Source organism: Augochlora pura, chromosome 4 (assembly GCF_028453695.1).
Source record: "Augochlora pura isolate Apur16 chromosome 4, APUR_v2.2.1, whole genome shotgun sequence".
Lineage (NCBI taxonomy): Eukaryota > Metazoa > Arthropoda > Insecta > Hymenoptera > Halictidae > Augochlora > Augochlora pura.
The window spans coordinates 28,260,110-28,278,392 of record NC_135775.1 but is presented as its reverse complement, the minus strand read 5'-3'; the positions used below and the strand labels follow the sequence as shown (position 1 = coordinate 28,278,392).

At 35.0% G+C, this 18,283-nt stretch overlaps 6 protein-coding genes across 10 annotated transcripts; 4 read left to right on the top strand and 2 right to left on the bottom strand.

The window, feature by feature from the left end:
* Nucleotides 1–14: 14 nt before the first annotated feature.
* On the bottom strand, nt 15–5,155 carry Rempa (intraflagellar transport protein rempA). 2 transcript variants are annotated; one of them, XM_078178327.1, is made up of 7 exons: nt 5,033–5,155; nt 4,636–4,938; nt 4,317–4,564; nt 3,921–4,239; nt 3,605–3,821; nt 567–3,534; nt 16–484 (listed from the first exon to the last, which is right to left on the bottom strand). In XM_078178327.1, the coding sequence occupies exons 2-7, from the start codon at nt 4,897–4,899 to the stop codon at nt 172–174; spliced, it is 4,329 nt and encodes a 1,442-aa protein (XP_078034453.1). In that variant the 5' UTR covers nt 4,900–4,938; nt 5,033–5,155; the 3' UTR covers nt 16–171. The 2 variants fall into 2 exon arrangements, with proteins under 2 accessions (XP_078034454.1, XP_078034453.1); XM_078178328.1 differs by lacking the exon at nt 5,033–5,155 and having other exon boundaries at nt 15–484; nt 4,636–5,026.
* On the top strand, nt 4,803–9,518 carry Rassf8 (ras association domain-containing protein 8). 3 transcript variants are annotated; one of them, XM_078178333.1, is made up of 11 exons: nt 4,803–4,818; nt 6,051–6,122; nt 6,226–6,352; nt 6,420–6,530; nt 6,606–6,917; nt 6,991–7,350; nt 7,428–7,589; nt 7,667–7,783; nt 7,854–7,993; nt 8,065–8,372; nt 8,439–9,518. In XM_078178333.1, exons 3-11 carry the CDS (start codon nt 6,281–6,283, stop codon nt 8,537–8,539), a joined length of 1,683 nt encoding a protein of 560 aa, XP_078034459.1. In that variant the 5' UTR covers nt 4,803–4,818; nt 6,051–6,122; nt 6,226–6,280; the 3' UTR covers nt 8,540–9,518. The 3 variants fall into 3 exon arrangements, with proteins under 3 accessions (XP_078034459.1, XP_078034457.1, XP_078034456.1); XM_078178331.1 differs by lacking the exon at nt 4,803–4,818 and adding an exon at nt 5,527–5,946; XM_078178330.1 differs by lacking the exon at nt 4,803–4,818 and having other exon boundaries at nt 5,527–6,122.
* Nucleotides 9,519–9,680: 162 nt separating this feature from the next.
* On the top strand, nt 9,681–11,412 carry Rfc38 (replication factor C subunit RfC38). The gene is made up of 5 exons (XM_078178339.1): nt 9,681–9,973; nt 10,111–10,248; nt 10,322–10,487; nt 10,564–10,882; nt 10,958–11,412. The coding sequence occupies exons 1-5, from the start codon at nt 9,887–9,889 to the stop codon at nt 11,313–11,315; spliced, it is 1,068 nt and encodes a 355-aa protein (XP_078034465.1). The 5' UTR covers nt 9,681–9,886; the 3' UTR covers nt 11,316–11,412.
* LOC144468699 (succinate dehydrogenase cytochrome b560 subunit, mitochondrial) lies at nt 11,412–12,650 on the bottom strand. Its single transcript, XM_078178347.1, has 5 exons — nt 12,536–12,650; nt 12,401–12,457; nt 11,958–12,157; nt 11,739–11,881; nt 11,412–11,643 (listed from the first exon to the last, which is right to left on the bottom strand). The coding sequence occupies exons 1-5, from the start codon at nt 12,553–12,555 to the stop codon at nt 11,539–11,541; spliced, it is 525 nt and encodes a 174-aa protein (XP_078034473.1). The 5' UTR covers nt 12,556–12,650; the 3' UTR covers nt 11,412–11,538.
* A 250-nt stretch (nt 12,651–12,900) lies between these two features.
* Phb2 (prohibitin 2) lies at nt 12,901–15,076 on the top strand. Of its 2 annotated transcripts, none has more exons than XM_078178340.1 (6): nt 12,901–13,171; nt 13,333–13,595; nt 13,696–14,013; nt 14,097–14,174; nt 14,257–14,353; nt 14,584–15,076. In XM_078178340.1, exons 1-6 carry the CDS (start codon nt 13,042–13,044, stop codon nt 14,754–14,756), a joined length of 1,059 nt encoding a protein of 352 aa, XP_078034466.1. In that variant the 5' UTR covers nt 12,901–13,041; the 3' UTR covers nt 14,757–15,076. The 2 variants fall into 2 exon arrangements, with proteins under 2 accessions (XP_078034466.1, XP_078034467.1); XM_078178341.1 differs by having other exon boundaries at nt 14,532–14,759.
* Nucleotides 15,077–15,212: 136 nt separating this feature from the next.
* Nucleotides 15,213–18,129, top strand: Asprs (aspartyl-tRNA synthetase). Its single transcript, XM_078178334.1, has 12 exons — nt 15,213–15,444; nt 15,660–15,697; nt 15,761–15,845; nt 15,946–16,129; nt 16,208–16,310; nt 16,371–16,692; nt 16,757–16,928; nt 17,009–17,156; nt 17,234–17,423; nt 17,514–17,594; nt 17,657–17,768; nt 17,831–18,129. The coding sequence occupies exons 2-12, from the start codon at nt 15,660–15,662 to the stop codon at nt 17,992–17,994; spliced, it is 1,599 nt and encodes a 532-aa protein (XP_078034460.1). The 5' UTR covers nt 15,213–15,444; the 3' UTR covers nt 17,995–18,129.
* The last annotated feature ends 154 nt before the right edge of the window (nt 18,130–18,283 follow it).

Below are 18,283 nucleotides of genomic sequence, written 5' to 3'. Positions count from 1 at the left end.
TTCAGAAGATATTTGTATATTTTTTCTATATACTTAAGACACGATATTGTATAAATTATAACTATCACAATTCTGGACGGATTGGTTTTTAAAATGCAAACAAAAATTACATTTTGTGTTAGAAAATTCACCTGCCATAAAAGAAAAAAGTTTCCCTAAGGAAACATCAATTTATTCTCCCAAAAGTTCTTCAATGTCTTCCTCCCTATCAGAACTCTCTTGTCTATGAATCTTCATTTTATATCCAAGTGCCTCGAGCAGGCTGACGTTGTAATAATAGTTCAAGTTAATTCCTGGTACTAAAAGCTTTAATTCCTCTACAGTGGCACGGGCTTTATCAGTGTCACCTATGTTGATATAATGCTGAGTGATAGTAGCGAACAAATCTCCACGTCGTACAGACTGCTCCAGATCAGAGCCCTGAGAATCGAGCAAATGCCGCACCTGTTGCATCGCTGTTCCTGTATCACCCCTTTCAAATAACCTGCAACATCATTACATAATACATCATACGATTGAAGAACCTAAAGGAGGTTGTAGAAATTTAATTACCAATCACTACTAACTTTTTAACATCTAAGTAACGTCTAATTGTAGCTATTCTAGTGTTCACTAGGTCAACGGCTCTTTTATGAATATTCGGATCCCTCGGAGTCGCAACCTTTGCAAGACACCTGCTGGCCTGATTCAATGCATCCAAGGCCTTCTCATAATTCTGGAACTCGTCTATCTCCACTTGGGCGCAAGCAACATAGAAATTTGCCAATAGATCCATTGCTTTTCCTTTGGAATAGAAGTTGATGATATTTTTCAATACTTCTGGCTCGTTTTGCCAGTCCAGTGACTGCAAATAATTGCCAGCCATAATGTAGATTTCTCTTTGCCTGGAGACTTGGGCAAAGAAACAGATCTTTTCAGTGTCGCCAGACTTCAGCAGCGCTTTCATGGCTCTCAACTTATTGCCAGCTTGAGTAAACTTCTTCGTGGCTAAGTGATAGTTAGCTTGCTCGAAAGCGGTCTCGCCTATTCTTTCTAATATAGAAATACGAATCTTCTCGCGATCTGGATCATTATCGATTTTCTCTAATGTCATCTTCTCTGCCAAATCTTCGGTTAAGAGTATATTGTGATTTTGCATCAATTCCAAAGCTTCTATGTACTTTCTTCCTGTTGCAAGCAGATCCACTGCCTTTTCGATTTGATCATTTTCTACAAAATACTCAGCGCATTTCACTATCAATGCAGGATCAGAATCCGCATTAACATCCATGATGATTAGCTGCAGAGCGCTGTATTGCCTTGTCTTGAACGCAATATCCAAAGCCTTGTGCAATAAACCGGCTTTATGGTACAATAAAACTGCTTTATCCGGCTGATCATTCTCTTCATAATATTTGGCAACATCTATCTGAGACTGTCGTGGCGCCAACACTGCCAGAGGCCATAATTCTTCGTACAAATCATGCTCCTTACACAGACGAATAGCGTTTGTGTATGCTTTAGCGATTGTGTAAAAATGAATGGCCTGTGTCACGTTGTTGTTTGATTCGTAGTGCGCTGCTAGGTGATACGCAGATGCAGCGTGATTGGTTCGCGATACCAATTCGCTGACTTCGTCCTCCTTGCCAAAATAACAAAGTAATCTTGTCATTGCTAAAGTATTCTTGGCTTGCTCGTACAGGCGCAGAGCACCTTCCATATCACCTGTTGATTCTATGTACTGTGCGTGCCAGTTCTTGATTTCTGGGTCATCGGAATTGTTCAAATATGACAAAAGTTCCCTCGGTCTTACCAACAGCATTCTTGGTACCTCGAATCTATGACAATCTGCTTTACTATACATTTCAATCGCATCTGAAATTTTCCTCTCATGCTCAAGAATTTTAGCGTAATTATAGTAACTAGTTTTCTCACAAATCTTATTCTCATTGCTCGAGAGATCTATGGCTTCTTTGAATTTGCCTCGAGCTTCCAAAAGTTTGCCCAAGAGGTCCAATCTCTTAGCTTCCCGGAATAGGTGTTCCGCATCGTTATAGAGACCCAATTCCACAGCTAATATACCCACCTTGGCTTCTTGATTCAAACTATCGTCTTGCATAGCTTCCCTGAGGGCTCTCGCTGCTCTAGCCTGTTTCATATGGCCCAAACAGAGAAGTGCCATGTTCAGTTGCTTCGTCTTCACGCACATCCTTGCCAGACTCTTCCAAATACCCTCATTTTTTATGGATTTGATCGCTTTGAAAGCTTCATCCATATTCGCAATACTAATATAAAAGTTAAAGTCTAAAACAGCCTTCCTTGTGATCGAATCGCACAAGCTGAGTTCCTCGAAGCCTCTCATGAGCACTTTATGGACTTTACTAATCTTCTCCGCGGTCTTCTCAGAGTTTAGAATGATTATGTGCGGAGTCTGAACACCCAAGACTCTGCAATTGTCATCTTTAATCGGCATTATGTCTTTAACAACAATGCCGTGATCCGATGTAGCAAACATTGATACCAAAATCACAGTAGCTGTGGATACATCGAACTCGTTTTCGTTGCTCTGCTTAGAGTGTTTAGAGTCCCGTGTTTCTAGTCGTTGAGCACAGCACACTAAAAGTCTAGGGTCTTCTACGTCCCAGCAATGAGCCGTGACTAATCTCCCTCTGCACTTCACAGCTAGTGTGGTGTCATATTCGTCAATGTCGTTAGACTGTGCGAAATCAAACTCGTGTATTTGATCGCTTTCGATGTCCCATACATATAAAATAGAACTGGGCATCAAGTTCGTCATGGCAACTGTGATGGACACGCAGCGACAGTCAGCATTGCACCTGGCCTCTATGATCTCGGCAAAATCGCTAATGACTTCGTAGGGAGCCATTGCTCTAGTGTGCAGCTTAGCCTCTCTTTTACTCAAATCCCAGATTTTTAATGTGCCATTCAAGGACGCTACTGTTAAGTACTGTCCAGTCAGATCCATTGTGATCGGTTCACCCTCTTCTGGTAACGTTGGTAGCTCCTGTATAACTGTACCCTCCATCGATCTCAACTGTATAACTACAGGAGTCAGAATAACCAAAGTGTGGTCGCAAATTAAAAGTTTCTCTGTGTCACAAATAAAACTTGTTATCCATGTGGTGCTCAAGGAGTTTTCTTTATGGATTCTATATACTGACACGTGTTTACTGGACGAAACAGCGATGTATTCTTTATTGACTGCAACAAGCTGCACTCGAATGTCTGTTTTCATTGTATAAGAGAAGTTCTCAATTTCTATTAGGATCTGAGTGGGGCTCAGCTGACTCGCACAAATACTATTACTGTACGCAGCACACATTGGTTGCTGGTGCAGTATAAATACATTAGTGATACAGTTGACTGCCAGCAACGGAGTTCTTAAGTAAACAGCGCCCCATATGAGTTGCTTCACTGTACCATGAATGATGCAAGTTTCTGGCACGGGTAACCAAGCATTTTCATCGGCGTCCATATCAGCTTTGCGTTTCCATAAATAAATCGTTCCCAAATTTGTTCCAGCTGCCAAAGTACCTATAAAATATTAATAGTGAAGTAGTTAGTGTATAATCACTTGTGCTGCATATAAAAATGTGAATGGTACCATTTGCTTTACAGAAAGATATGCTTGTGCAGATTTCTTGAGGAGTAGCAATATTTCCTGCAGATAAATCCGGTGGACTCAATACATAAGTGTCACCATTGTGTAGATCCAAGCAACGAATGTCTAAATCCCCTGTAAGAATCGCTAAAGTGTTCGCACTGACCCAACATAATGATAGAGTCACTCTTGATATGTCACATCTACTGCTAAGTTTCACCTGAAAATGAAAAAAGTATATTATACTTATAATATGCAAAATAAAAACATTGCAGAATTATGTTGAATTGATTGAAAGGTAAAAGAATTGTTGGCTCACACTAGTTAATTCAATGAGTCGACCGGTAATAGGATCTGCCTGAAAATGCCCGATATTCAACCCCTCTGTCATAATGATGACAGAATCTCTGGTCTGATGATGCAAGAGAAACTGTAATGCGGCGCCGTTTGTACTAAGAACTTCTGTACATTGTCCTTGATTATCCACAAAATAAATTACACCGCTTGTGGTACCAATATAAAATGCATGATTGTCCCTCTGAGACACAATTGTCATTGGTGCAGCTGTTCTAGGACGCCAGGAACTGAACATGTCTAAAGCTCTCTCATCTCCTGCAACTGCTGCTTTAGCTAAACCACTGAAATTATTTATATTCCTTAATCGTGTCTTTATAATATTGAGTACAGTGCTGGGAAGCTGATTGTTAATGCAGACCTAATATCAATTGCAGGTTTTGGTGGCACAGTTTTAAACACAATTTGTGCAAAAGTATCTTTTAACTCATGGTGGAACATCATTAACAATTGACCTCTGGAATCTATTTTCCACCCAACTATAGACCCAGCAGCATCTGCAGATACTAATCTACCACCATGTTGACTCCATTGTAAAATATTGATGGGTTCACGGTGTGGAGTAACTATTATATTGAACTCTATGCTACCAGTATCACCAGGCCATATCTAAAAAGTCAATATATTTTTTAATGAATTAGTTTGGGACTATTAGTTTCAAATAATTTATAAATTATTACCCTTAGCTCTCCACTTTCCCACCCTGCTGCAAGCCATCGTCTCTCAGGGTGCCATCCCACTGCAGTTACCTGAGCTACAGAATGTCTTGGTGACTCTACATTTGGAACAGGTTCACCCTGATCATCGTAAATTGTCACAAAACCACCTCTGTCTTGCGAATATGCGGCAACTGCCAACATGGGGTAATTGGAATGCCATATTGCATGAGTGCTTATTGAAGCTGTCTCAGGGTTTTGTACCCGGGTATCGAAGTATAACGTCATTCTGCTTTAATTGTTACACTTTTACTGCTTCTATGCAAACTGTCAGAAATAGAAAAACTGAATACTCTATTTACATTCCAATCTTAATTATGCATTTAAAAAACATTGTTCAAACATTGTTTCGTATGAATACCTTAAATAATTAAGTGCACTCGAATTTATCTAGCTTGAATTCCATTACAAAATAAATGCTTAAGATTATTGAAAAATTCAACTTTTCACATTTGACATTTCACAACTTTAGTTTACGTAAACGTTGCCATAGCAATGTGAAGTTGATTAAACTGCTCCCGCTAGAGGGCTGACATCAGAAAACGTATGTTACAAATTAAACTGTATAATTAAAGGCAACTAGCTAAATCGAAGTATATTGTTAATTTAATTAGGACAACAGATACGAGTAGTGCCATAAATTATTAGCAATAAATGAAAGATTATATGTATAGATTATCAAACCCTTTTATATTGAAACTGTATGATATACATATACTATTTCTAATTCAACTTCAATTAATTTAGTCATTTCGAAAAGTGAACGGTGGCACCATCTAGTCACAAAATAGGCAACTTAAAATGTTTCGTAATACAGAAATTTTATAAAGTGTTGGATCTACTCCTCTATGTATTCAATAGCGAAGCATTTTGATGGGAATAGAAAATTAATTAAAATTTTTATGTGAAAATTATTAATTAAGCTTTAGCTCTGTTATCCTGGAACTTGAATTTAGTCTGTTTTAAATTTCTACTGCGAAGAGTCATACATGTTTTACCATTGCATATCAAGGCATAAGAGGGAGCTCTTGTTTTTCAGAGCAAATTCGTATGGTTTCAGAAGAGTGAACAACTCCATACGTATTTTCATCGTCTGTTATCTCTAATTATCGACTGAGTCTTCTTAATCTTATACAATCCCATATTATTATTAAGATTGGAATAAACAGTTTTCGTATTTATAAAAAGCCTAAGCGAGAGTGTGCAAGAAAGCTGCAGAGTTATTTTACGCGCACAATGTCTCTGTGATTAGAAGAACATGATGTATTGACAAAAGTAACGTAACACACTACTATCATAGAGAGTTAGGGAAAAGCGTTTGCCTGTCTTCTGCGTTATCATGGACGTAAATCTGTCATTTTGATAATTACACGTTACAGGTTAAAGGAAACGGATTTTATCGTATCATTAGCAAAGCTTACGAAAGGACCGTCTACGAACAGTAATTAAAGGTAGTTATTGTAGAGACGTGCGTCAACTTTCATTGCGCAAACATTTCTCATGTGAACGATATGGTTTAAATTCGTATTCGATGACTGATTTACTGTATTTTAGTATCACAATTTAGCGATGCTAAGGCTTAATCTTACGATTATAAATTGGTGACGTTATGGAGCTGAAAGTATGGGTAGAAGGTATACAGCGTATTGTTTGTGGTGTCACAGAAACCACTACATGTCAGGTTGGTACTGTCCATCTAAATACATTTTAGTTACTCTTGATTTTATATAATTTCAAATTAACTGCAGGATGTGGTATATGCTCTTGCTCATGCTACGGGACAAACAGGTAGATTCACTTTGGTAGAGAGATGGCGAACAAACGAGCGTCTGTTAGCTCCATATGAAAATCCTTTGAAGGTATTGATATGTGCAACTGGTTCATCATACTTTCTTTGCTTCTATTTTACTATAAATAATTATTTTCTATTATAGATTTTAATGAAATGGGGAGAGTATTCGTCGGAAGTACAGCTAATATTAAGACGCTCCACCCCAGATAGCAATAAAGCTCCAAGTTCATTAGGCACACGTTTAAATCATGGTCCACGGGCAAATGGTGTGGTCAGTTCAACTTCAGAGCATTCTGCAATACCTACCAGCGGACAGGATGATACGAAAAATACTGCAGCAACTCCAAACTCTGAGTTTGATGATTTCCAAGGATGTCTTGATAGAAATCGTGACACCAGAAAGTCATTAACTTTTGGAGGGTTACATGGAAATATGATGGAAAATAATGCAGAAGTAGTTAATTTATATGATACGCTAATTTGAAAGGTTTTAAACAGTTTTATTTAAGATTTATATTTTAATACAGATTCAGATGGAAAATGTTGCCATAGTTCAACCCACGCCTCATTTAAAAAATAAGGAATTGAACATAAGGAAGAATATACAAAAACCAGCGCAGTCTCCCACTCGTGCTAGCAGCAGTGAGAGCAATACTCATGTATCCCAAAAGAAAGTACGTGAAGTTCCCCCGTATAGGGATCCTCCAGGACCAGGTTCTCCGCCGTTAAGAACATTGCCGCCGTACAGGGATCCTCCACCGCCTAATTTAAATAGTCCTGGAAGATCGCAATTTCAATCTAGTACAAATAGTGGAAGTCCTCATGTTCATAAGGAGGATCAACCATCTTCTAGTAATTCTGTCAAATTGAAAAGGAATCTCATACAGGTTCTATAGAAATTACTTTTTTACACGACTGTATGCAATTGTGCTATCAAGATTCTTACTTGATTTTCTGCGTTTAGGAATTCCAGGATACGAAGGGACAGACACAGTCTGTGAATCAATTATCTGGTCAATCACAAAATATGGTTACTGTTGCTTACACTCAACGATACGTTGAACTTATCAGACTAGTCAATAAGCAACGTGATACTATAAATGCACAGCAAGCAGACCTTACAAAAGTATGAAGAAAGATTACTTTGGTCACGGTGGTCTGTAGACGAAATGAATAATTTATAAAATAAATTAATTATTTTAGTTCGATGCTGAAATATTATATTGGGAAACTAAAAACAGAGAGCAAATACATCAAATGGATTATATTTCCCAAGAAGTAAATCGTATGGAATCTACTGGTCGTCTCATTGAAGAGCAGGTGTGTCTTCAAAACATATTGAGACAGATTTTGCAATATATATTTCAATATATTGTCGTTTATTTTGCAGTTGAAAGAACTGGCACATGTAGAAGAGGAAAGTGAAATAGTCAGACAGCAAGAAAAAACACTGAAGTCAGAAATTACACTCTTAAGATCAAAACTTGCAAACTGTGAAACAGAGTTGCTTCAATGTAAAAATAAAATCAGGTGCAGAATGATTATCTTTTTCATTCATACAACATATGGTGCGATATTAATTTATTCCGTTTGCATCATAGATTAGTTATGGAAGAACTCGCCATAGAACAGCACAACATAAGTCGCGAGACAGACGAGAGACAAATAATGGAGCGTAAAATCATTACCGAAGTTGAGCACCTTCAAAACGAGGTGGAACAAGCAAAACGCTCTGCAGAGTTAGCTTCACAATGTGCAGAATCATTGAAACTGGAAGTAGTGAGTCTAGAATCTGCCATTGTTGAAAAAAAATTACAAGTAGAACGATTGGTGGCTGATATGAAGGAAGCTAATTTACAAAGTTTGGCTGTTGCTTGCCAAGACGAACAAATCAAGTCGCTGTTAGAAGGTACTTGAATTTAATTGATTCGTTAAAAATTAAATTATTTTACTAATATGCGACAAAAATATTTAGGTGCTCATAAACCAGGCAGTACACGAAAAATGATAGGTTCCCCGAGACAATTAGAGACTGCAGTACCCACCAGCAAAAATCCGCACGGTGTCTGGGTATAAGTGTACATTAAGTCAATGTATTTTAATAAGTCAAACAATAGCAATTTTCGTTCTTAAAAGGTTACACGTAGAGAATATGTGCTGTGCGCACATTCGTTAAGAACGTTAAAAGCAAAGTATTTTCTTTCTGTATCTTCGTGGACGCAATTTATTGCTGTTCATTTCATCCACTGGCCATATAATTTTCAACAAACGTAGCTATAAGGATAAATAATAATCATTTTAAGTATTAACTCGTGTATAATGAAGGATTATAGGTATCAGACAATACATTTATCCAAAGTTTTAAAAAATGATGAATCGTACAACGCACTTGAATCGTACGGCTCTAGAGAATGTCATTATAACTCTGTTGCAAACTGCACGAAATACTATTACAAGATAATATTCTATATTTTCTATAATCAAAATAATTCTGTGAATTAAAAGCATTTACTTACTGGTGCACTATATAGTTAAAATACAAATGTAGTAGACTTACTATATGTGACGTGTACATATCGTTGAAAGTATGTGATAACGAAGTCTGAGAGACATTATTGAAACATTCTAGTTTGCATTATACGTATTTTTAAATATATAAGAAGATGTCTTCTTAACTTTCATTCCGAGATCAAGCTCTATATGCAATAGATTAAATTAAGTTCATTAATTAAAGAGAGCCTTTCCTTCATCTTATATAATAGACTTGTGTAGCAATCATCATTGTTCATTCATTATCAGCATGCAGTACTAGAATCATATTCATACACTGCCATTATCATTAGCAGTAATTTTGAAAATTTAATAATTCAGATTACTTTATGCGTAATTGCAGTTTTATATAGAATTTATATTACTTTCTAGTATATAACTATTTCGTTATAAATAATAACAACATATTTCGTACAATGATTTATTGTATCTACCAAAGTGTGTTAGCTTTTGTTGTAAAAGCAAGCACTTATTGTATAATTGAATATACAAATAAAAGTCAAGATCAAATGAAATTAAATACGTATCTCTTTAATTGAATTCATTTTATTTAATTAAGAAGAAAATACAAATTCCATTAAAAATGAGTGTTACATGTAATATACACAATTATCTATACTTTTCGCGCGCTTTTAAAGCTGTGTTTATGTCTATTGAATCCAAAAAGTTGCTGGCATCAATACGTGTTGTACCTTATAATTATTGAAGATATAAATAATTCAGCAATGTTTAATTCTATATAATGTTAATAATCAATGTAAAAGTGCGATGTTGTAACGCAATATTAATTAATACATAAGAATATTTGCGATATTGTGAAAGGAACGGAATATTGGTTATACTATACTACAGTTCTACAACCATTAGATCAAAATGAGTCTTTGGGTAGATAAATATCGGCCAACAACGCTCGGAAAATTGGATTACCACAAGGAACAAGCAGATCACTTAAAAAACATGGTAATTTCATTTATCAATGCATGTGTTAATTTAGAAAGAGGTTATCTGGAAAACTATTGTTTGGTACAATGTTTTTCAAACTGGGATTCTACTAGTGAAACAATGTTGTTTGTATTAATTAAATATTTTAATTAAAGGTGCAGAAAGGCGATTTTCCACATTTGTTAGTATACGGACCACAAGGTGCAGGAAAAAAGACTCGTATAATGTGTATTATAAAAGAATTATATGGCAGCGGATGTGAAAGATTGAGGATGGAGGCCATGCATTTCGAAGTATGTCAATTTTTTATTTATTTATTGTTTTAATTCGAGGAGATCCCATTTTTTTGAATGATTTAATTTCCAGACACCGTCCAAAAAGAAGTTAGAAATAATGACCATAAACAGTAATTATCACATAGAAGTAAATCTTAGTGATGTGGGTATCTATGATAGGGTAGTTGTTATGGACTTGATAAAAACAACTGCACAAACTTATCAAATAGATTCAAGTGGGCAAAGAGATTTCAAAGGTATATCAAATTACCGCTAATTATTATTTTTAACTAATGAATCTTGACTAACTAAATCAATTGTACTTTATTTTAGTTGTACTTCTAACAAATGTTGATCAGCTCACTAAAGAAGCACAACATGCGCTTAGAAGAACAATGGAAAAATATGTAGCTACATGCAGATTGATACTTTGCACAAATTCAACATCTAGAGTTTTACCAGCTATAAGATCTCGATGTTTAGGAATTAGAGTACCAGCTCCATCAATATCTGACATAAAGAATATTTTACATTCAATTTGTAAACGCGAAGGTTTAAATTTACCAGATGAATTAGCCGGTGGATTAGCTAAAGCCAGTGGCAGGAATTTGAGAAGGGCTATACTGATGCTTGAAGCGTGTAAAGTAGAACAGTAAGTCCACTAATGTTTAACAAAACATAGATTATTTTGAGTTGAAATTTTAAATTTGAATGGCTTTGTTTTCAGATATCCGTTTACCGCGGACCAGAAGATAGCAGAACCAGATTGGCAAGTATATATTAGAAACACTGCTAATATGATGGTCAAAGAACAAAGCCCGAAAAAGCTTTTGGAGATACGTAATAGACTTTACGAATTATTAACACATGCGATTCCGACTGATTTGATATTTAAGGGTCTTTTACAAGAATGCATAAAAAATTGCGATGGTCAATTACAAATTGAACTTGCAACAGTTGCGGCAGAATATGAACATAAAATGCACAGAGGATCGAAAGCAATTTTCCATTTAGAGGCCTTTGTCGCACGATTCATGACGATTTATAAAAACTTCATTGATTTGTCTGCTGAGGATTTTATGTGATATATTTAATTGTGCTAAAATTAAACAAGTCTTTTAATAAATTATTATACATTTCATAAATTGTGTTACATTAATCGATGACAAGTTAATTAATAATACAGTCTAATAAAATGTTTTATTCTAGATTTAATACAGCTTGCAAAATACAAGACCCGACTTATTGAGCTATTCACACTGTAAATTTACAATGAAGATTGTATCACATTTGGCAATGCTATTAAGATTACATTGCGCCAAGCACAACAGCCGCGATCACTGATAAGGCAGATACTGCATAACCAGTGCTGTATACTTCTTTAATAGTGAGGAATTTTCCCATATCCCAGGCCTGTGAATATGAATGACAAAAATTCAATTTTTATGAGTAAAACATAATTCCTTTTAAAATTACTTCTTTCTAAAGCAAAGTAACTGATATTTTACCAAATGACGTAATCCATTAAAAGTGTGGTATGTAGCAGGGAGAGCTAGAAGAGTTTTCCCCAAGAAAAGAATAGGTGAAGGCAGGGCTAAACCTTCAACCACTTCAATTAGGCATGGAATACCTCCAGGGATCACCAATGTTCCTGTAATTATAGATCAAATGCAGTTCCTACCTTTTTCTCACCCTAGAATTTATTAGATAAAAACTTGCAGTCTTACCCAAACCAAGTAACATTGCATAACTTGTCAGTATCATGCCTGTTGCACGATGTGTTACTGACAGGAATGCTGTCAATTGAACTTGATAGATGGACAAATGTGGTGACATTGGCCGTTTGAGACGCATATTCTTTTCATCATGAGATTCACAGATTGTAGATCCAGAACACAATGGTTTAGTGACAGCAACATTGAGCGGGCTAAATTATTTATTGAATAACTTTTTAATTTATATAAACATAGATATACACATAGACATGTCATGTGAAGTTAAAGAAATAATATTGAAATAGCGATCATGACAATCGCTTGAGTAAAATTTAATTAATTGTAGAATATGAATTGTGAGAATTCTAATTCATAAAAATAGATAATAACGTAAATGTTTCAAAGTATAATTTACAGTGAAATGAAGTAAAAGGTTATATATTATGTAATTTCACCTGCAGGTGTACAAGCTACGGAAATTACGGAGATCGACGCCTCGTCGGCAAAGCAATCTGGAAAAATTTAATTTAGACCGTATAAAATGTTAACTACACCGAAATACGATATAAAATCAGAAGACATTTCACTACCTCGTATAGCACAGCGCCATGTTTTTTTGTGAATGTTCTATATTTTTATTCGTGGGATATTCATACAATATGTGAACGCAGTTTATAAATAGTAGCAAGCAATATTTTATTTGAAAATTGAAACAGAATTGTAATTTTTTAGCAAGCTTTCACGCGAATAGGATAACGATTTTGTTTCATGAAAACTTTCATGATAACTTGAACTACCATTTTACTGAGCGACACTGTTTCGTCAGTAAATTGCCAACCAATCAGAGCAATGAAAATTCTACGCTAACACTTGCTAACGGATCAAGCTGCGATTATAAAATTTACAATCTTCATACATTCGTTGTTCATTGAAATCATCCCTTAATATACTTCTGCGTTGTGGACGGTGCACATTGTTCGCCATTTATAATTGGAGACCATCGGTACTGTAACTTTACTCACGTTGGAAGCCCAGAGTCCGATAAAAGTGCAATCAATTTTTAACTTAGTGCAACGATACATTCTTGTCATTAACAATGGCGCAAAATAAATTAAATGAGTTCGCAACACGATTCTCGAGAAATCCAAACGGTGCTTCTTTAGGACTGAAAGTCCTTGCAGCGGCCGGCGTGGCGGTATACGGTGTTACGAAATCTCTGTATACAGGTTAATATAGTTTTTAAATATTATTTATGATCTTTAATTACAATGATTTGCGTAACAATATGAAATTTCATCATTCATGAACTTATTTCTGCATGTCATCTTCAAACTCGCGTTTCTTTTAATGGTGGTATTATCAACGTTTCATTCATGTTTCGTTACAGTGGAGGCTGGTCATAGAGCGATCATATTCTCTCGCTTAGGAGGCATACAAAAAGATATTATGACCGAGGGTCTTCATTTTCGTGTGCCATGGTTCCATTATCCAATTATTTACGATATTAGAAGCAGACCTAGAAAAATCTCTTCTCCCACCGGATCTAAAGATTTGCAAATGGTCAATATTTCTCTTCGTGTACTTTCCCGCCCTGATGCATTGACATTGCCTGTAATGTATCGTAATTTAGGCCTTGATTATGATGAGAAGGTTGGTAAGAATTTTAAGATAATACAGTACTGATATTTAGATTCTGACATCAAAGTTTGACTCTATTGGAATGATTCTCAAGATTGTAATTTCATTTTAGGTTCTGCCAAGTATTTGTAACGAAGTATTAAAGTCAGTTGTAGCCAAGTTCAATGCATCCCAGCTCATTACACAGAGACAACAAGTTTCAAACTTAGTAAGAAAAGAATTAACCGAACGTGCACGTGATTTTAACATTGTACTGGATGATGTATCTATTACTGAACTGAGTTTTGGTAAAGAGTACACAGCCGCTGTAGAAGCTAAACAAGTTGCCCAGCAAGAAGCACAAAGAGCAGCTTTTGTTGTAGAAAGAGCAAAACAAGAAAGGCAGCAAAAGATTGTCCAGGCAGAGGGTGAAGCTGAAGCAGCTAAAATGATATCCTTTATTTATAATAGAATTAACTTTAGTAAAACATAATTACCATTTTCGTAAAAGAAATTACCTTAACTCCTGTGCACCTTGGTCTAGCTGTTAGCCAAAACCCTGGTTATCTAAAATTAAGGAAACTTCGAGCAGCACAAACTATTTCCCGCACAGTAATTATGAAAATTATTCCGTTTTTATAGCACTATATGCTCCACGAAATAATGAATGTACAAATGTAATTCCTTTTTTTAGATCGCTGTATCCCAAAATCGCCTTTATCTTAGCGGCAATAATCTAATGTTGAATATTCAAGACCCGTCGTTCGACGATTCTTCAGATAAATTGAAAAGTAAGAAATAAAGGAAATGTGAAATTTTTTCGCACTTATACTTTTCCATTATAATATACGACGTAAATTGATTTTTTCATGTTACTTATGTAGATACCAAGAAAAGATATCAATAACATTCATTAGACTTTCTAGATGCAAATTATTATTGCACCTGTACTTTGTTCCTTTTATTAAGACCTATGCTGTGATGATGCTCGCTCGCAAATCTCGAGTTCGTGTGCTTGCAGATTACGAAGAAATGGACAGGAATAACTGGATCGATGCTGCCGAAATCTCAGCGAAAACGTTAATATCCGATTCTCAACCACCGGTGTACGGCACTGTACCGGTATCACCAGAAGAACAAATATCGACTTTATTGGATTCAGCAGATGACGGAGCAAAAATGATAGTTTCTTAAAATGCAAACCTTAAAGTTTGGAGAGATCTTGCGATGCGAGCTCGTCGTTTTATTTATTCCTTATCCAAATCCTACTATCGTCGTGAAATGTGCAAATTCTTTAACGATATTGTGGTAACGATACTCCGTAAAAAAAGTTACAATGTTCCTGCGACTACATATGTGTATATCACATATTAGTATAGTCGTAAATAAAACTTAACTTATGATTTGTATGTATCATATTGAATTCAAAGACAAAGTAAAAATATTTTATTTTTTGATGTTATAATGTAAGATAATTATTTCTACAATTTATTCTTTGGAAGTACAAGCCGAATTCGTTATAGTTTCATGTATTGACAATATTAAAAAAATACTTTTATTAGTAGTAAATTATATATAATCTTTTATGCGATATTTCTAGTAAGTGTATATACATTTTATTTCATTCATATGCATCTGCTTTAACACCTTATGCATGCATGCACATATATCTTTTTTTCATTTGGAGCCTCTGCCTCAGACCAGAGTATCAGATAATATGTCAGATAATTTCAGCACGTACTTCAAGGTTGCACAGGTTCGGAAAATTTCACATCTGTACAATTATATATATATCTAAACAGCTCTTCATCATTTGATGTTAAGAAACTAGCAATACGTATTGAATTCTAGCGAACATCGTTTAATTTTCCGATAAATAAAGGTGGGTATAATGGAAATAATAAAGATTCTAAGAAACGAATTTGGGTTAACCTTATTTTTAACCCTTTCCATATACATTTTATAAAAAAAAAGTTGTTTGTAATAGAATAGAATTATCACGTTTCGTATACTTATTCATTGATATAGAATATGTAGATTTCATGTACAAAAAATAATTTTTATTCACTATGTTAACATGTTGCATCATTTTTATAGATGGTAGAAGATAAGCCTGTGGAATCACCTGTAGGAAGGTAAGAAAAATAATTTTTTAATACCTTTACATTTATCGTTTTAAAGATATTTTTCTACCAAAGAGATGAAATATCGAAGAAGGCTCTCAAGAAGCAACAGAAAAATGCTGAGAAAGCAGCCAAGAAAGCAGAACGTAAAGTTCAAGTTGTGAGTTAGACTTTTGTGTATAAATGTGATGAAAAATAAATGGTTTTTCTATCATATAATTTTATTTACTAACAATTGCATTCTAATTTCACAAATGTAGCAAGTACAGGAAGACTCGAGTCAAGAAGAAGATGTTTCAGTGGGAAAATATGGAGAGACAGGATTAATACAGAGTAAAGAGAAACACGCGGAGAGAAAATTTACTGATATCAAAAGTTTGTCTTCGGCATTAGAAAATCAAACTGTGTGGTTAAGAGGACGTTTACACACTAGTCGTGCTAAAGGTATATCATATCAAAGCAATGATATTCTATTTAGCTTGTTAGATTAGGAACAGAAAATATAAAACTATTTTGTTGCAGGTAAACAGTGCTTTATTGTTTTAAGACAACAATCATACACAGTGCAAGGATTAGCAGCAGTAAATGAAAAAGCTAGCAAACAAATGATTAAGTTTATATCAAAGTAAGTTAAAGAAGTAAAATGAATAAATTTTGTTTGACATTCAATTTAATAATTTTATAGCATTACCAAAGAGTCCATTGTGGATACGGAGGCTGTAGTTAAATGTGTGCCTTCTAAAATTGACTCCTGCACACAGAAAGATGTGGAGGTTCACATTGAAAAAATATTTGTGGTAAGTGCTGCTAAACCGCAATTACCATTACAAATTGAGGATGCTTCAAGGCCTATGGGAGAAGGAGATGACAATGCTCTCAACATAAAGGTCAATCAAGATACTAGATTAGACAACAGAGTTTTGGATTTAAGAACTCCAGCTAATCAAGCTATATACAGGGTTGAAGCAGGAGTGTGTAAATTATTCAGAGATATTCTCACAAGTAAAGTAAGTAATCTCTGGAATTAATTGACTATATTAAATACTTATTGACCTAATGTTTTGTTTGTAGGGTTTTGTTGAAATCCATACACCAAAAATTATATCTGCTGCAAGTGAAGGTGGTGCAAATGTATTCACGGTATCATACTTTAAAGGAAATGCTTACCTAGCTCAATCCCCACAGCTTTACAAACAAATGGCTATTGCTGCTGATTTTGACAAAGTTTTCACAGTGGGCGCAGGTATTATAGAAATAAACATCTACAATCTTCTATAATTCGTTATATATTCTACTTATTCAACATTTGCAATAATTGCTTAGTTTTTAGAGCTGAAGATTCTAATACTCACAGACACTTGACGGAATTCGTCGGTCTCGATTTAGAAATGGCGTTTAAATATCATTATCACGAAGTTGTGGAAACTATTGGACAACTGTTCACAGAAATGTTCAAAGGTCTCCGCGATAAGTTAGTAAATTTTGCCAATTAGAATATAACTAAATCGAATTTATTTCATGAAGATGATATTTTCACACACTTTTTAGTTATGCCGCCGACATTGAGGCTGTACGTCAACAATACAACGTGGAACCTTTCAAATTCTTAGATCCGGCTCTGAAATTAGAATTTAGTGATGCTATTGAATTACTAGCAGAAGCTGGAGTAATCTTGGGCGAAGAAGATGATTTATCTACACCCGATGAGAAATTGTTAGGCAAACTTGTGAAGGCAAAGGTATGTTTTCCTGTACAGAATATATATCTCAAAATGTACAAGTTGGTTCAAGAATGAATAAAAGATTATGTTTTCTAATTTGACTTTTAGTATGACACGGATTTCTATATATTGGACAAGTATCCATTAGCAGTGAGACCATTCTACACAATGCCAGACCCAAATAATCCCGTAAGTATATAGTTAGTTACATTGTAGTAATTTGTTAAATACATCTTGAGTACTAATTACAGAAAGCATCAAACTCTTACGACATGTTTATGCGAGGTGAGGAAATTATTTCCGGTGCACAACGTATTCATGATCCTGAACTTCTCATCGAAAGCGCCAAACATCATGGAATTGGTAGGTTTAGATGAGTTCTAGGTTCCAAATGCTCATGTATTTACTATTCTTATAACTTTTAGATATAGAAAAGATCAAATCCTACATCGACGCGTTTAGATATGGATGTCCTCCACATGCCGGTGGTGGAATTGGGATGGAGCGTGTTGTGATGTTATACCTTGGCTTGGATAACATCAGGAAAGTCTCGATGTTTCCCCGTGATCCCAAACGTCTGACGCCATAAGTTTTAAGATTATTTTTTTGACAATTTTGTATGCATTGGAACACATCATGCAGAAGTAATTAGTAAATGTTATTTATTACTTATTACTTTACAGTGGACAGAAAATAATAAATAAAACACTTTAAATACCACTTTCAAGCATTAAAATTATGTTTTCTATTTTTTACACACTAGAGTTTGGATTTGGGTTATAAATACAGAATTGAAATATTAACTGGTTGCGAAATTAAATTAAAATAAAAATTTATATATCTCCAATCATTTGAATTATCCGCGTTTCAGAATACAT

Excerpts from the sequence above, each read along its gene's own strand:
- Rempa (XM_078178327.1), bottom strand. The coding sequence starts at position 4,899 with ATGACGTTATACTTCGATACCCGGGTACAAAACCCTGAGACAGCTTCA. Across the intron at positions 4,565-4,635 it reads GGGAAAGTGGAGAGCTAAGG|ATATGGCCTGGTGATACTGG; the intron begins GTAATAATTTAT and ends TTGACTTTTTAG. Across the intron at positions 3,535-3,604 it reads ATCTTTCTGTAAAGCAAATG|GTACTTTGGCAGCTGGAACA; the intron begins GTACCATTCACA and ends AATATTTTATAG.
- Rassf8 (XM_078178333.1), top strand. The coding sequence starts at position 6,281 with ATGGAGCTGAAAGTATGGGTAGAAGGTATACAGCGTATTGTTTGTGGT. Across the intron at positions 7,351-7,427 it reads TGAAAAGGAATCTCATACAG|GAATTCCAGGATACGAAGGG; the intron begins GTTCTATAGAAA and ends TTCTGCGTTTAG. Across the intron at positions 7,590-7,666 it reads AGCAAGCAGACCTTACAAAA|TTCGATGCTGAAATATTATA; the intron begins GTATGAAGAAAG and ends TAATTATTTTAG.
- Rfc38 (XM_078178339.1), top strand. The coding sequence starts at position 9,887 with ATGAGTCTTTGGGTAGATAAATATCGGCCAACAACGCTCGGAAAATTG. Across the intron at positions 10,249-10,321 it reads TGGAGGCCATGCATTTCGAA|ACACCGTCCAAAAAGAAGTT; the intron begins GTATGTCAATTT and ends TTTAATTTCCAG. Across the intron at positions 10,883-10,957 it reads GAAGCGTGTAAAGTAGAACA|ATATCCGTTTACCGCGGACC; the intron begins GTAAGTCCACTA and ends CTTTGTTTTCAG.
- LOC144468699 (XM_078178347.1), bottom strand. The coding sequence starts at position 12,555 with ATGGCGCTGTGCTATACGAG. Across the intron at positions 12,458-12,535 it reads ATGGCGCTGTGCTATACGAG|ATTGCTTTGCCGACGAGGCG; the intron begins GTAGTGAAATGT and ends AAATTTTTCCAG. Across the intron at positions 12,158-12,400 it reads CGTAGCTTGTACACCTGCAG|CCCGCTCAATGTTGCTGTCA; the intron begins GTGAAATTACAT and ends TAAATAATTTAG.
- Phb2 (XM_078178340.1), top strand. The coding sequence starts at position 13,042 with ATGGCGCAAAATAAATTAAATGAGTTCGCAACACGATTCTCGAGAAAT. Across the intron at positions 13,596-13,695 it reads GCCTTGATTATGATGAGAAG|GTTCTGCCAAGTATTTGTAA; the intron begins GTTGGTAAGAAT and ends ATTTCATTTTAG. Across the intron at positions 14,014-14,096 it reads AAGCTGAAGCAGCTAAAATG|CTTGGTCTAGCTGTTAGCCA; the intron begins ATATCCTTTATT and ends ACTCCTGTGCAC.
- Asprs (XM_078178334.1), top strand. The coding sequence starts at position 15,660 with ATGGTAGAAGATAAGCCTGTGGAATCACCTGTAGGAAG. Across the intron at positions 16,130-16,207 it reads ACACACTAGTCGTGCTAAAG|GTAAACAGTGCTTTATTGTT; the intron begins GTATATCATATC and ends ATTTTGTTGCAG. Across the intron at positions 17,769-17,830 it reads CGCCAAACATCATGGAATTG|ATATAGAAAAGATCAAATCC; the intron begins GTAGGTTTAGAT and ends TATAACTTTTAG.